The sequence below is a fragment of the Penicillium diatomitis genome (assembly GCF_028827545.1).
Source record: "Penicillium diatomitis strain IBT 30728 chromosome Unknown utg000001l_segment0_segment0, whole genome shotgun sequence".
Lineage (NCBI taxonomy): Eukaryota > Fungi > Ascomycota > Eurotiomycetes > Eurotiales > Aspergillaceae > Penicillium > Penicillium diatomitis.
This window is the reverse complement of record NW_026623173.1, coordinates 1777928-1793479: the sequence shown is the minus strand read 5'-3', so window position 1 is coordinate 1793479 and position 15552 is coordinate 1777928. Positions and strand designations below refer to the sequence as shown.

The 15552-nt window shown below is 52.3% G+C and overlaps 4 protein-coding genes across 4 annotated transcripts; 2 read left to right on the top strand and 2 right to left on the bottom strand.

The window, feature by feature from the left end:
- Window positions 1–3071: 3071 nt before the first annotated feature.
- N7539_000524 (bestrophin family protein) lies at window positions 3072–4998 on the top strand (the record flags this gene model as incomplete). Its single annotated transcript, XM_056930128.1, has 6 exons — window positions 3072–3335; window positions 3411–3558; window positions 3642–3726; window positions 3827–3952; window positions 4022–4371; window positions 4454–4998. The coding sequence occupies 6 exons, from the start codon at window positions 3072–3074 to the stop codon at window positions 4996–4998; spliced, it is 1518 nt and encodes a 505-aa protein (XP_056794421.1).
- Window positions 4999–5837: 839 nt separating this feature from the next.
- Window positions 5838–6437, bottom strand: N7539_000523 (uncharacterized protein; the record flags this gene model as incomplete). The annotated part of the gene is made up of 2 exons (XM_056930127.1): window positions 5838–6183; window positions 6292–6437. The coding sequence occupies 2 exons, from the start codon at window positions 6435–6437 to the stop codon at window positions 5838–5840; spliced, it is 492 nt and encodes a 163-aa protein (XP_056794420.1).
- A 1285-nt stretch (window positions 6438–7722) lies between these two features.
- N7539_000522 (glutathione synthase) lies at window positions 7723–9334 on the bottom strand (the record flags this gene model as incomplete). The annotated part of the gene is made up of 2 exons (XM_056930126.1): window positions 7723–8965; window positions 9033–9334. 2 exons carry the CDS (start codon window positions 9332–9334, stop codon window positions 7723–7725), a joined length of 1545 nt encoding a protein of 514 aa, XP_056794419.1.
- Window positions 9335–9929: 595 nt separating this feature from the next.
- Window positions 9930–15363, top strand: N7539_000521 (putative SNF2 family helicase/ATPase; the record flags this gene model as incomplete). The annotated part of the gene is made up of 3 exons (XM_056930125.1): window positions 9930–11101; window positions 11161–12705; window positions 12765–15363. The coding sequence occupies 3 exons, from the start codon at window positions 9930–9932 to the stop codon at window positions 15361–15363; spliced, it is 5316 nt and encodes a 1771-aa protein (XP_056794418.1).
- Window positions 15364–15552: the final 189 nt, after the last annotated feature.

The following is a 15552-nucleotide window of genomic DNA, read 5'->3' as shown; positions in this document are numbered from 1 at the left end:
CACGCAGCCAGTTCATCTTGAGCTTACAGAGCTCAGCGCTTGATTGTGGAGAATTTTCGTATGAAAGATACCTGGATTATCTCTGGGTCATCTCCTCTTATCACGAAAGTGTCTCTTCAGCCTGGAACAGCGAAAGCACATTAATTGGAATACCCGTGCTCGCTCCTGTGAGGTAGTTTCAGATAATGGAAGCGGAAGACACGGCGGAATCCCGGTATTTCATCCTTTCATTCTCACACATCACCCTTGGTTCTCGTCAAATCTGGGTATGGAACCTCGCTGCAAATCTACGTGAGCAAGTCACCGGTCTCGTGTCACAAGCTGCAGCTACCTCGAGGAAGTGGTACCCCTTCCCAAGTCAAGGTCTCGTTTGTTGCAATCGCCGTACCATCGGTACTACCTTCGCGATGTCCATCATGTGCGCATGTTTCATTGTTTCTTCGAGCATATCGGTCCTGAGCCCAGTCAGTCTCGGTTCACCGGCTCTCTTCATCACGGCTGGATACTCTCTGTCGTGAAGGGTTGTTGATGTCCAGATCGTCTGTGGACTGAGCTGACGAGGTTCTGCAGACAAGTCCCTGCACCCGTGGAATAATTTGTTATCAGTGGCGATTTTGATTACTTCATAACATGTAGATTTCATTGATGCACGGGCGTTCTCGAGTGCTGGGCAGAAATCTTGGTCTTGGGCAGGTGACCTCTAAATCAGCTCGTGACGTTTGTCGAGTAAGGTAGTAAAAGCTCTCAATACGAGCTTGAGACCTAGAATGGTCAAATCAATCACCGCTATTAATCAAAGGTTAGGAGTCGTCTGGAGTGCTATTGACGGATTCCAGTGGCACTGATACCGAGAGTACTTTCTCAGAAGGGATGGTATCATTATCAAAATTCGTGTTGCATTCCACTGAACCCAAGGATTTGATGTCGAAATATTTGAACAGCAACGCCTGGTTGATCTGCAGAAATCCCTTGCTGTATCTATAGCTTGTCTGAAACCTGCAGAACCGGGCTCAATGCAGCTTTTCAAGGTATATGAACACAGTCAACACACACTATCCACGTGTAAGACTCGACCAGGTCTCCACATAGAATGATGAAGATCTTCAAGACCTACCTAAGCAGCTTCTTCTAGAATGGGCATCATTTCGACGATTGGCCGAAAGCCAGAGATGTGGCCCGACTCTGCCAGACTGATGATCCACACTCGGTCGGCACCTGAGAGCGTGACTGGATGAGTGGGAGTTTGCCTTAACAAGCGCTAGCTATCTGATTTTCGCGACCTCCCAACTACTGTATCATTCGAAAGACGGAGACTTGTTGGTGGACCTGAACCGTTGAATCGCACCCGGCGCGTGCTCCTGGGAAGTGGGTCGAAGCATTCGGGTCAAAGTCTTCAAGGATGTCAGCTGAGATTTCTGGGTTCTCTGATGCTACACTTCTGCGCATAGGCATTGACTCATTCGGCTTATCTCAAAATGCTCCCACCTCCTCATTTCCGCCTTGTGAGCGAGGGCATGATGAGTGGCGGCAGCCAATGGTGACGCCCGATAGCGCTAACTCCGGACACGATGGTTGTCCACCGCGGGTCGAGCCGGGCCTGCGGAGTTCAACCGGAGAACTTGGGACTGTCCAGCATTTGGCCTTGGCATCGATGAGTAAGTCCCTTGACATTGGAAGGTGGGACGTCCAGAACGTATGTTGAACATCTTGTCTAGATCCTGGTCAAACACTGCAGTGAGCAGTCAGGACTCAGCAGTGACGTATCCGAATCGTGATCAGGCTGATTGTCGATTTTGGGCATAAGATCTGGGGGACTGCGACTACTAACAGGTAATTTACTACCTAAGGTACCGTAGCCAGGGACTCGTGGTACCTCTGGTCCTATGTGACTCCCGTATGGACCAGCAAATGAGCCTTGAAAGTTTCACTCCATACGGCAAGATTAACGTACTGTTCATACACTACAGATCTAGGAAGACCATAAGCGGTTTAGTGTAAAATGGGATCGAGCAATAATCTGGTGGGCACTGTAGTAACGTGATGATCACGGGATTTTCTGTGTCTTCTGGGACGGGAGCCAAACCTAATCTCTTTCACTGCGTTAAATCGACTCCCCAATATCGCATACTAAAGAGTCCACCATGCGACACTTTTCGACACGCCCAATAAGAGATGGCCACAGTGGTACACAACAAAAAGCAATGACGAGTTAACGACTCACAAGGACCGTACCACCCACCACCTTCCCCTGCGTCGCAAGTTGTTGGTGTTCAGTGAGCCGATCTCGCGGGCTAAATTTAACCATCGCCCCCCTATCCACGTTCAGCCTTTCTTCGCAAATCCTGCTGAGCTGGCCACCGTGCGGATCCACCTCCGTCGTGGCTTAGAGGTCTCGCGCTTTTGTCTTGTCTCCAATTGCGCTGCCTACCTTTTATGGTCTAGGTAGGCTCCTACAAGTTACAACTAAGAGACCCCACCCCGGTGGTTCTCATGTTCCCATGCAGCCACTCAGCGCCTCCCGTCGTGCGAGCCTATTCGAGCCTATCGGCGTCTTTTCAGGGGCCGGTTGGAGTCTAGAGGCGGCTTCAGGTCTTGATCGATCCTGCAGAGGGCGTCTAGACCTGTCAGAGTCTCAGAGAATAAGCTCCCTATTCGCCGGCATTTGATGAAACGGCTACCAAATGGAACTGTCATGACGAGAAAACGGCATGGCCGAGTTTCACATTTTCTCTCAGTGTCTCCCCCCCCCAAAGACAAGAGAGCTTCTTTCTCCAGATTCTCCTCTCTTCTCTTCTCTGTTCATTCCTTCCTTTCCTTTATTCATTCTTCATTCATTTCTGCAAACGGTATTGCCACTTTCGTTCTCGTTCTTAGGCCCTTATCTTACATTTGTGTCGCTCGCTTGACTTCAACCAGACCTTCTTGACGTCTGGATACACCTTTGTTTGTCCTTCATCGTGAAGCGAACTCCGACCGCTTGTATCAACAGCGAAACTACTCTCTCCATCCACCGTCTCTTTTTTCTTCCTCTCTCTAATCCCCAGTTCTCTTCTTTTACCCCATCTGTCAGCATGACTGAAGGTCACGCTGCTCCGGTCCCCGAGGGTCCTGCAATGGCGGTTGGCGACAGTACCGGCACTGCTCCCGTCGCCGCCGCGGGATCTCGTCACCCAGCTGCCACCCAGCCTGATCAGGGTGTGACACCGAGTCTGATGGAGCAGGCCTCCACGGGCAGGCTCACCCCTCGTCCAACCTTTTTGGAAAACTTGGCCAGCTCGCGCGAAGCCCAGTTCCACTTTCACCGGACTGACTCCAGTGAGTTGGAGCGGTACTTTGTATGTGGGAACCCTGTTGGAGGACTTGGAAAGCTCGAGGTGCTAATATGACCTTTGTTTTGGGGCAATGTTTAGCAAGGCCCCCGTGACATGGACAGACACTCCAAATGGCCAATCTTTATGCGTATGCATGGCAGTGTGACTCCCAAAATGATCGTGCCTCTCTTGGTCGTCGGCGGGTGGGCTACTGCGATTACTTGCATTTGCCAGTTCGGCCGTAATCGTATGTGACCTTTGCCAGTCCTGAATCTCCGGATGAAACCGAACCATCTGGTAATGTTTTTTACTGATCATGTCTGAATATAGTTGCCATCAACAACATCCTGCTCACCGTACTTGGTTTCGTGGTGGGTTTGGCATTGTCGTTCCGTAGTTCGACTGCTTATGAAAGGTACAAAAACATCCGAGGGCTCCCATATCTGACGCACTATCTCGACTTGGTAGCACCGTGGAAGAAGCCGTACACTAACTTTCTCTGCTTGGAACGCTAGATGGGCCGATGGTCGTAAATATTGGGCTCAGCTCATTCAAACCTCGCGAAACTTGGCCCGAACCATCTGGGTCAATGCATCTGAACGTGAAGGTGAAGATGGCAAGGTGGACATTCTTCGCAAGGTGTACGTACCACAACTTGCTCTGATAGCAGATTCATGCGACTCAAGTGACTGACTGGAACACAATCACAGGTCTGCGATGAACCTCATTCTTGCCTATGCTGTCGCCCTCAAGCACAAGCTTCGATTCGAGCCAGATGTCGCCTACGGAGACCTTGCTGGATTAGTTGGGCACTTGGATACATTTGCCCTCGAAGCGCATGACCGCAACGCTATGCAACCTCGACCCAAGTCCCTGTGGAAGTCTGCCGGTGAACACCTCGGCGTTTCTTTTGCCGAATCCAACCCTCGTAAATTGATCAAGCGTTCCAAGAAGCCATTGGGTCATCTGCCACTTGAAATCCTGAACCACTTGTCTGCCTACGTGGACTCCATCGTGGCCAATGGTACCCTTACCTCTGGGTTGCACCAAAGCCAAGTTAGTAAGTTTGCCAATTCTCCACCGCCCACCTAGCAGGGCTCCGAGACCAACATCCCGGTCTAATCGAACTAACAATCGTCAAGTCACCATGATGTCTACCCTAAACGAAGTCTTGACTGGAACAGAGCGTGTGCTGGACACTCCTCTGCCCGCCGCATACAGCATCGCCATCGCCCAGATCGCCTGGATCTACGTGATGGTCCTTCCCTTCCAGCTCTACAACTCCCTAGAATGGGTGACTATCCCCGCCTCAATGGTTGCCGCATACATTATCATCGGACTCGCCACCATCGGTAGCGAGATTGAAAACCCCTTCGGACAAGATGTCAACGACCTGCCTCTTGACACCTATTGTCGGCAGATCGCCGTCGAGCTCGACATCATCACCGCCACTCCACCTCCCAATGTCAACGAGTTCATGGACCGTCCCGAGAACCTTGTGCTCTTCCCACTTAGCCAGAACAGCTATGGCGAGTGGATGACTCGCAGCAAGGAAGACATTCGTGCTGCGCTGCGCTCCAAAGTCACGGCTGGTACCGCCATGAGCACCTCTGTTGATACCTCTTCCGATGGATCGGATTCTGCCACGGTGATGAGCATCACTGAGAGGACTAAACAGTCTGTTTAGTGACATGGTCAGCTGTTCAGCAAAAGAGCCCTGTGACTCTGTGGCGGCGCTGCCGCCCATGTTCCACCAACTACAAAAAAAAATGCATAGATTGTCCAGGTTCGAATGAGTTGGAGCAGCTTCGACTGGGAATTTAATCGTGTCTTCCGCAGCGTGAGAGTTACGGCGTTGTTTCTGGGTGTTTAGGGCAGCCTTGTTTCGAGTTTCAAAAAAAAGTCCGCACATATTTTAGAATTGACAATGAGTTTGATTTCTTCACATGCTATATACTATATTCTCCATATTAGTGGGGACTCTCGTGCTCTGTCGAGCAGTCCGAGACTCGAAGAAGGTCCCCTTTGCAATTTTAGTGGCAGCAGCCACAACTCACGAGACTTCAAGACGAACACGCGTCGCAATTGACGTGAGTACCAGACAAGCAGATGGTTGACTGGCTGTAGCTCAACCCTTGAAGTTCTGTCTTCCCGTTCAGTTGGGATTTGACAGATGTTCTCTTGGTGCTCAGGATCGCCGTGGTGAGACTGTAATTCCACTTGTGTCCATCAAGCCAGACACGATAGCTTGAGAAATCCGCGTTCTTGATCAGTCTCACGTGGCTTGAGATAGATCCCTGCCTTTTCACACTCATCATCCATAGACGCGAAGCTCACAAAGGGAAATGAGCAGCGTCGGTTGTGACGGGGTCAGATTCGGCCGATGCCGTAAGCCGCAGCCAAGACGTCACTGGGAATCCCATGTAGCGAAGAAAAAAACCGCCTCCTTGCTCTTTCCCAAAGCACGGGCAAGCTGGCGAGGAAAGGAATGGAAGGAACGAAAATGGTCGATACGGCCTCTCGCCCTCAAGGCACGAACAAGTCCTGACCAGACCCAGCCACCAAAGCGCCTAGGAAGTTCCCCTTTGCGCAGATCCTCCACGCGGCGCCCGATCCGCTTCCACTGCCTCCAATCCACGAACTGATGGCAGCGACAACAGCGGCCCCGTCATCGCGCGGGACGCGAATCCACACACTATCGTATTTGTTGCTCCCATTCGAGGCCGCGCGGTCTCTGTTCTCAACTTTCAGGATGTCGATGGGAATGGCCGTACCCGTGAGACCCAGGAATTGTGAAAGTGCGGACGAGAGGTATGTGCGGGCGGAGAGCTCATCAAGAGGTTGGAGGGCGGGCGCATCTGGTTGGGGGATCCTAGAGTGCGGATGAAATGTTTTAGTCACCGGTTCTTGTAATCGTGCGTTGATATCCCGTTGGATGCCAGGAGGGGAGATACCGGAGACATCGGCAGGAGGTTCTTACAGTTGAAGTTTGAGATAGGTCCATGGCGGATTGCGCGAGGTGAAGTGGATGGTGTTGGGGTTGGCCTCGGGTGCTTTGCGCTTTGGCGCACCAGGATTTGTCACGGGCGTTTGAGTGCTGCCCGCTTGCTTCGAGGCGTCTGCCATGGCGAGTCGAAAGTAGCTTCCCAATTTTCAAGGAATGCGCGACCAGATGAGAGAAAGATGGCCGAAATCTGGAGAGCCGTGGAAGAGCGGAATCTGTAGGTCACGGGATTGCTGAAGAACTCAACCTTAGCTACAGCTCTTCTGGAGCGGCAGACCCAAAGTTTCTCAGATGGTGAGCCCAAATGCGATCAACTTATGGACTTACAAGGTCTTTTCGGTTTCGATTATGACCTTGCCGCTTCACACAGTGTTTTGAGCGCTCGCTGCAGAAAAGTTTTCTCTGTCTCGTCGCCAATTGCAAGTCCAGAGATGCAGAGGGTCTTTTCGCGGGATCTGGCTCCCCGGAGAACAGTAACCGTAGACTTGGGCACTTTGAAGACCTAATGAGAAGTTCCATATCAGCAACTGGATAGGGGTCTTTTCGGGTTCATTCTGACCGCAATCAAAGACGGCCTTTTCCATGTTCCTAGTATCCCCTTCAAGTTCGCCGAGTGAGTACGAACCTCTGCGATCAATTGAGAGACAGCCGTGTTTGCAGCGCCGTCCCGAGGCACAGCGGCAACGGAGATATCCACACGATCACTTCTAATTGCTGTTATACCTGTCCGCTTCGCTGACGCGTTGGGTTTCACATAGCAAGGAATATGTAGATTCCATGAGCCCTTAAGAACGGATTTGGAGTTGTCTGTAATCAAGCGCAGCAAAGATACTTGGCTCATGGTCATTTAATGAGGATGGATGTATCGGACGGTTGAAGAAAGTGGTGGAAGTGGACCCGACGACGGGACGCGGGCAGGTCAAGACTAAAAGACATTGATGGAGTATACGTGAAGGATGGGAGTCTCAAGGTTGCCTCTTGAAACGCGCGAAGCTGTCCTTGTAAGACCACCCGAAAAGTAAGCATGCATCGTGATGAATAGATATTGAACTATGATTTGGTTTAAGTGAAGCGGCCGTCAAGTCAGCTATCATTGAGAACGAGTCAGACCAAATGCTTGAGGATCTGGTCCCTGATGAGTCAAATTGAGTCTGTCGACTAAGATGAGGATTACGGATTTACCAACAGAAGCGCTAACAGCCAGGCGTCCACAGAATGGCCCTGCGATATTCACACGAGAAGCTCGATGGTCTAGTCTTGCAGGGGGTGTTGCTGGAGCATGGGAATCACCTACTGCTGAATTGGACAAGCTTGTGTGTGCGACCGGGAGCTCTCAAGACACCAGCGATAAACTTCTATGAGAAATTCCATCATGTTACACATTTGTAGACCCTACCCATTTGCTCCCTAGAAAAGCAACACGCTGTCCAGGCTGGAGAATCCAGCTGCCACCCCTCCTTCATTGACTTCCTTACCCTTGGTTCTCAGCAACCAGCCACCTTGATCATTATGTAGAATCTTGCCAGTCGTGTCCCACAAGATCGTTCCATAGATGCCAAGCTCAGAGATCACATTACCACGGAGGACTTGTCCATCGTTCCGCAGTGCAACGTTTTCCGCGTCCGGGGCAGGATTGATGAGTTCCATCAACACCCAACCTTTCCAGTCACTCTCAGGCATGGATTTGAGAAAGGCTGGAATCTCAGATTTGTAGATGTTGTTGCCACCTCCCTCACGTTGGGGCTTCAGTACGTGGCGGAGAGCCGTTTCCGGATTCAGCGCAAGCTCACGACCCTGTCCGCTGGCGGAGAGATCGTACTGAGGAGCAAATGTCTCCCGTAATCTGGAAATACTCGTTGGATCCATGCCAGCTAAGAACTTCGACAGATGATCAGGCCCTGTAGGTTCCGCAAGTACCTGCTGGACCTTTTTGCATCCGACTAGCTGGTTCAGTACAGTGGGACACTTGATCGCTGCTGATCGTTCCAAATGAACTCGCGCATCCCAGTCGCGGCTGGTGGTGTGGTCATCAGGTGAATAAAATGCCCGCATATACACCGTCGTCACTTCAAAAACAGATGAAGGCGCATGGGGTGGACTATAAATCAAGGGTCGAGCTGGGATAGATTCCGAGACGGATGTTTGGTCAAGCACTTTGCTGCTGGGCACGCGGAAGACAGGAATACGATGGAACGCTGTCAACCGTCTCGATAGGGCATGCTGATCAAAGACATTGCGTTCGCCATCTTGTACAACAAAGATGATACAAAGTGGTAGCGAAGGTTCGCTCTTTGCAGATCCATAAGCCTTGTGCGCAGCTGCCAGACCCCCGGCCAAAGTTTCAACTGAAGTATTCTCGGGCGGTACTCCTGATTCCAGAAGGGGATGAGGGGGGTAGCTGATGGGATTGCCAGGTGGTGAGCTGAGCAATTCGGTGTGCAATTGCCGCACTAGTGCCGATAGTCCTCCGAATGACGAAGAGATTGTGTTGAACTCGACTTGCTTCAAGGAGGGGGCCTGGTTGGAGGACACATGGGCCATGTAGTCAGACCGGTATAGACCAAGGGATAAGTTTTGAGTGTATCCTTCTTTCTTCACAGTCAAATGTGTCTTCCACAGATTCGCGACAAAATCGTCGACGTCAATCAGTCTGCAATATTCGCCCGGTTTAGCTCCTCGGACAGCAATCTTGCCGGTGGTGGGAAATGTCGGCTTACTCTGCAATGACTTTTCCGAGCCACTCCTCGTCGCAGGTGATCATGGCATAGAGTTGGTTATAGACCGTCTGGAGAGCTTGTGCCTCTTCAAAACAAGACCTCGGGAATGGACTGGGGAAAAGCGTAATCGGAGCGTTTGTCGCTAGTACACGATTTGAGTCGCTCCCCTCAGGGAGCATGCTGGGTGCTGGCCGCACTGCAAGTCCATTTTGAATTGCCCAGTCCTTTGCTGTGGTGACCAAATACTCTTGTTGCGCTTGAGAGAGCGGTGGGGGGTAATTGCTGTAGGCCGAGCTCGTCATCTTGTCATCTCAATTGCAGAAGAGAAGTGGAATGTCACAAGAGACCCCACGCAACAATCAATCGGCTCGTTAATCTTATCAGGCAGCTTTTATCGCTGCCCCTCCATGAGGTGATCCCATGATTTATCAGCATTCTAGAATCGGGCACGCCCCACCTCCAGCTTCGGCACATCCCGCAAGCTCGCGTCGGTATATCCATCCGTCATGAATACAACCGACCGCCTACTCGACCGCCGCTCCGACCGCCTCGTGGACAAGCTATCGCCTCGAATTATGGCCTGCAGAAAAGATTACGTTGTCGTCGCACAAGGTGGTTCACCTTCTGCTTGGTAAACAACACCTCGTTCGTTTGTTCGCATATAAGACACTCTTCTTCAGACAAATCCACTCGCTTAGACTTACGCACTCGCTCAAAAGAGAGATTCGCATAAAAGCATCGCTTTGCCACAACTCACAACTACTACACTTCTACTCTTCTCACTGGGACCTGAAGACGATCTGCACGGACGGGGGCGATCTCTTAAGGTAAGTTTTTCGCAACAATCCTTCGACGAAACATACTGAATATGACAGACCCCCGCGGAATCTTGTGGTCATGTCTAGAGACGCCTCCGATCCGATTGACTGGGATGTTGCGGGGGTAGTTGCATTTCTATGCAATCCACGCGAAGCCCCATGGGCCGATTCGACCACTGCGCCACGCCCCGACCTTACCGTACTAGAGGCCGCGCTTCGCGATAATGAGGTCACTGGAGAAGTCCTTTTGAACGATGTCGATAGCCAAGCTTTGAAGGACGATTTCGGCATCAAACCTCTTGGTCACCGTAGCAGCGTCCTAAGAGCTATCAACTGGCTGCAGGCTCGTTCCCCAAAGTACCGAGCAAGACACGGTCTCCCCTTGCCCCGCGAGACATACTTACAGGGGGCGCTCTCATTGTCCACGGCCAGTCCATCGATTTTGTCTCCAACGCCTACCGCCCCATTGGCACTTCCTCTCTCGCTTGCTCTGTCGCTTCCACCCTCCGCCGTTCCTACAACCACGCCGCCATCCCCGGTCATCAAAGAAAAACGACGCATTGCCCCAACGTTAGTGGCCGATACACAAGGGCTTGGAATACTAGGTCAGCATCAAGTGCCTCCCGCATCACTTGTGCCCAAATCTGGCAACGGGGATCACAGCGTCTCACCTCATGCTCCTCTCGCTATGCCCCCCACCCCACATATGGAGGAAAATCCTCGTATTTCCGAGAGTCCATTCCCGCTTCCTCCTCAACCGTCATCGACAATGGAGAAGGATTTTTTTGACCACTTGCTCGAAAAGTATAAGGATGACGGTGAGGTTGAGCCACTATACGGTGACTCCGAATCTGAATTGGACACCGAAAGTTTGGCTGAGCTGGAGGAGAGGGAGGGGGACGGTGAGGAATCTGAGGGGCCTGCTGGTCAAAAGCACGTCGATCAGCGCACACTTTCACAAGAGGAGTGTGAAGCTGTCTTCTCAGCGTTCATTGACGAGTACAGCGTCTGTTGGGAACGCGAGCATCGGCCGAAGCACCAGCGACACGCACACTACGTGTGGAACCTTGGTCGAGATGAGCGCGGCGGGGCGGCTTACTGCGCTGACGCCAAGAAGATGCAGCAGAGGCTTGCTGTCCGGCTTCAGTCGATGAAGAATATGCTCATCGAAGCCGGATACTCGACACCCCATGACTTGCGCGATGGCTGCCGTGTCATGGAACCCACGCTGGATGAGGTTTGTCTTCAAAAGTGGAAGGCGGACATCATTGCCTCGCCTCATTGTCCGCCTTATGAAGCTCCCTGACCAGGGAACCTCGACAGCGAAAACGGCGGGAGGTCGATGCGGATGAGGAGACCTTGAGCTCTAGCTCTGCGGTCAGTTCAGATTCTGACTGGATCGTGAGTGATGACGAGGTTGAATCTTCCGGACACGTAGCAGAGGACGACTCGTCGGAGGGGGATGACATCGACCATCGGGCGCCGTTCAGGGCTTTTGGGCGGGCTCAGAGTCCATCGGCCCAGTCAACGGCCACCTCGGACGAAAGTGAGAGGGCTTTTGGTGTAGGCAAGCGGCTACGGATCACAGTCAGGGACCGCATCCACGATTCTGCTAGAATTCCCGAGGCTGATGACCCGAGTCATCAAGCCGGCCAGCATCGACCAGTTCCTGACGTGATGTGCCTCGAGTCCTCATCCCCATCCGAGACATCTAACCATGCGGACCGAATGGATGCTGACACCTCGGATTCGAGCCAGAAGCTGCCTGCTGGTTCTCCTGGACAGGATGTCGTGAATGAAGACAATGGGTTCATGGTGACTACCCCACCGCTCAATCCATCCACCAGTTCTTCTCTCATTCCCGGATTGACACTCACGCCTGGAGAACTCAGCTTCATCCATGAAAGTGCCAGCAGTGGCCCCTTGAGAGATCCTTCGAGAAGGGCCTCCACTGGGAGTGCTCAGACCCAACCTCCCCTGGACATCCAAGATATCGACCTGTTCCACCTGGTTTCCGAAATCGGCTGCAAGCAAATTGACGCCACGGGAAACAGCGAATGGATACTTGCCAAGCAAATGACACTTCTCGCTGCTGACGAACGTGAGCCTCTCGGAGAATACTTGGAAAGATACGTGGACAATTTGTACGTCACCCAAGTCGACAGTGCGCTGAGTGCCTTGCTTCAGGACCAACCTCACTTCGACGGAATGACTTCCGAGGAAAGTGCAACAGGCATGCGTTTGGCTATCTACTATGTCTGCTGGCACTGCCGGACGTCGCCGGGGCTCTATGGAGTACAGAAGGATCAATTGAAGAAAGCCCTCGAGGACCTGGATCTCCCAACATTTCTTCCTTTCTTCCGTCGGCTCAAAGGTCTCTTCGAGGCCTATGCGATCTGGGTCACTCAGCCTACAACTCCTGGGCTTGCTGACCACAAGCGTGCCGAGCCGAGTACTCTGAGCACAACTCGTGGGCTTGCTGACCACCAGTATGCCGAGTCAAATTCTCTGAAAAGGAAGCGCAGACGAAGAGGCACAGGGCGATTAAAGCCTCTTGGCTCGCGGCCGCTAAGCACCATGCAAAAAGATGCGCAGATGCGCCAGGCCGAACAGGAGCTAGGCTGGCGGCGGTTGAGACAAGAACTCGAGAGTCGGGGAGTGAGCAACAGCGACCCTAACAAGCAAGCCGTTACGTTCAAGGATCCGGTTATCTACCTGGATCCTCATTTGGGACGTTTTGTCAAGCCTCACCAGTTGACTGGTATCCAATTCATGTGGCGAGAACTGATCGAAGCGGGAAATCCGCAAGGTTGCTTACTTGCCCACGTCATGGGGCTAGGTAAAACTTTCCAAGTGTAAGTCTCCCCTGATCCCCCGCTCTAGCAGTTTGACATTAGCTAAAAGCTGTAAAAAGCGTCTCTCTCCTATCGACAATTGCTGCCGCGGCTGCATCGGAGGATCCCCGGATCCGAGATCAAGTGCCACAACGGTTCCATAATTCCCGCACCTTGATTCTGTGTCCATCCTCTCTTGTCCAGAATTGGATCGACGAATTTCGCATGTGGTTGCCACGCGGGCATCGTCTTGGGGTCGTCTATGAGGTCAGTAGGCGTCTGATGCGTAGAGATGCGCTAATATCGGACAGAGTCGGCACGATCGCAGAATGGTCAAAAAATGGTGGTGTTCTCGTGATCAGCTACGAGCTCTTCAGAAATTCAGTCACAAACAAACCTCCGCTTCTGACGCAGGCAGACCATCAGCTTCTCAAAGTCAGCCTGCTCAGCAAGGCCAGTATCGTCGTCGCAGATGAAGCCCATCGGTTGAAGAGTGCAAACGCTGCGATCTCACAGCTTGTCAGTCAATTCCATACGTTGAGCCGAATTGCTTTGACTGGATCCCCGCTGTCCAACCAGCTATCAGAGTACTACCAGATGGTGGACTGGGTTGCACCAGGCTACCTGGAGGATGCTGCCACCTTCAAGAAGAAGTTTATGGATCCTATCCAGGCAGGATCCTATATTGATAGTACCATGATGGAACAGAGAGAGAGTCTTGTCGCCTTGCAACTTCTTAACGGAATACTAGCGCCGAAAGTCCTCCGCGCCGATACCGCTGTGCTTGCCAATGACTTGCCGCCAAAAACCGAATTTATCATCACGGTTCCTTTGACACAACTACAAAAAGATGCCTACAATTTGTTTGTAGATTGTGCCCGGTCTGATGTAGCGAATTCCACCACGAAACTCTGGTCATGGCTCGCCATCATGCAGCTCTGTTGCAACCACCCATTGCCTTTCTACGAGAAGCTTGCTGGCCGGGTCAGGGAAAATGCGGAAATTGGAGAAGTCCAGTCGATTCTACCAAACACTCTGCAAGAAGCCGAACTCCCCAGCGATCTAGTCTCTCTAATGGATGAGCTCCTCCGGAGCTATTCCAACAAGGCGGATGTGTCACTCTCTCACCGGGCGGTGCTGCTTGACAAAATCCTTGATCTCTGTGCCGAGGCCGGGGATAAAGTACTGGTCTTTACGCAAAGTATTCCGACCTTGAATTTCCTTGACAACATGTTCAAGGATCGTGGGCGGTCTTTCCGGCGCATCGATGGTAGCGTGACCGGGCTTGATCGTCAGACCATTGTGAAAGAGTTCAATCGCGAAAACGATGAAGAGCCTCACATACTTTTGATTTCGACACGCGCTGGAGGAGTAGGCCTCAACATGCACAGTGCGAACCGTGTGGTCATTTTTGACTTCCTCTTTAACCCAATGTGGGAGGAGCAGGCTGTAGGGCGTGCATATCGGATAGGACAAAGGAAACCTGTCTTTGTCTACCGCTTCGTGTCTGGTGGAACCTTTGAGCAGCTCATCTTCAACAATGCTGTTTTCAAGAGACAGCTTGCCGTCCGTGTCGTCGACAAGAAGACCGTCGTCCGAGAGAGCTCGCGTAAGGTCTCGACCTATCTCACACATGTGCACAATGTAGTGAGGGACGATCAACATGAAGCTCTCGGCTGGGATTCCCAGGTTCTTGACAAGCTTCTCCATAGCGAGTACCGTGAGATCGTCCTCCAGGCCAAGCTCTCGCATATTCGCGACAACGAGAGCGACCATCTGACAACCGAGGAAAAGCGTCAAGTCGAAGACGAGCTCGCGATGGAACGTCTCAAGCGGTCAGATCCAGCAGCGTTTCAGGCGGAGATGAAAAAACGGGAGTTACAGGAGCGATTGGCGGGGACAACGAATTCTTTGGTTGATCGGCGAAGGCTATCTCAGCCCCATATGACACCGTTCATCCACGCTCGACCGCATCTCCAGATAGGTCCCTCGCGCACATTATCTGGACAGCCCGCGCTACCGTCCATGGCTGGCGCTAACGGTGAAGAGGTGACGCGCAATTTATCGCGAGAATATCCGTCGCCTCATTTGCCATCGCCAGCACGCGTTCCATCTGTGCAATCCGCTCTGAGCTCGGATCGCCAACTCGCTTACTTAGTACCCGCGGGCAGTGAAGTCATCGTGATCGACGATGATGATGCCTCACCATCGTCTGTCCCACCCGCACCAGACGCAACCCTGCGTCTGCATCCACGCGTCCAGTCTGAAGGCAGTGGTCAGCCCAGCTCTGCACTCGTCTCAGACGATTCGCGTCCACGTGTACTGCCCGGACCAGCGAATTCTTCGCCATCGAATAGGCAACTGGTCAGAGCCCGTCCAGCCCAAACGGAGCCGGAGCAGCAGGCCAATGTCAGCTACCCTCCCAAACCCGTATTAGGTTTCTTCCGTAATCCGATCTGGGCTCCACGAGGTCATACAGTTCCATCTGCTTCTCACGCCGAGTCCCCCACGGCCCAAGAGAATGGCAGTGCCACGCAAGAAGGCCAAGGTTCTACAGTCAGCACATCAGCTGCCCCCGAGGCGCAGACTCCCAGGCGCGTGGTCCCCTTCGACCCGCCCACGGGCTTTGATATGAACGCCTTCATGCGGTTGAGCGACGATGACAGGTCCCCAAGCTAGAGAACAGCCTGGTGTCCCTATGTTTCTCCCTCACGCGGCTCATGCACCTTATTTGTTTATTGATTTGTTGTTTTTGCTTTTGCTTTTGATTGTAAAAAAAGATACCCCCTATTGCGACTAGCGCTTCTCGGCTCCTCTTGTGGGAGCAATGCCAATCCTTATCTCTTTCAAGTTGAATCTTGGTGATAT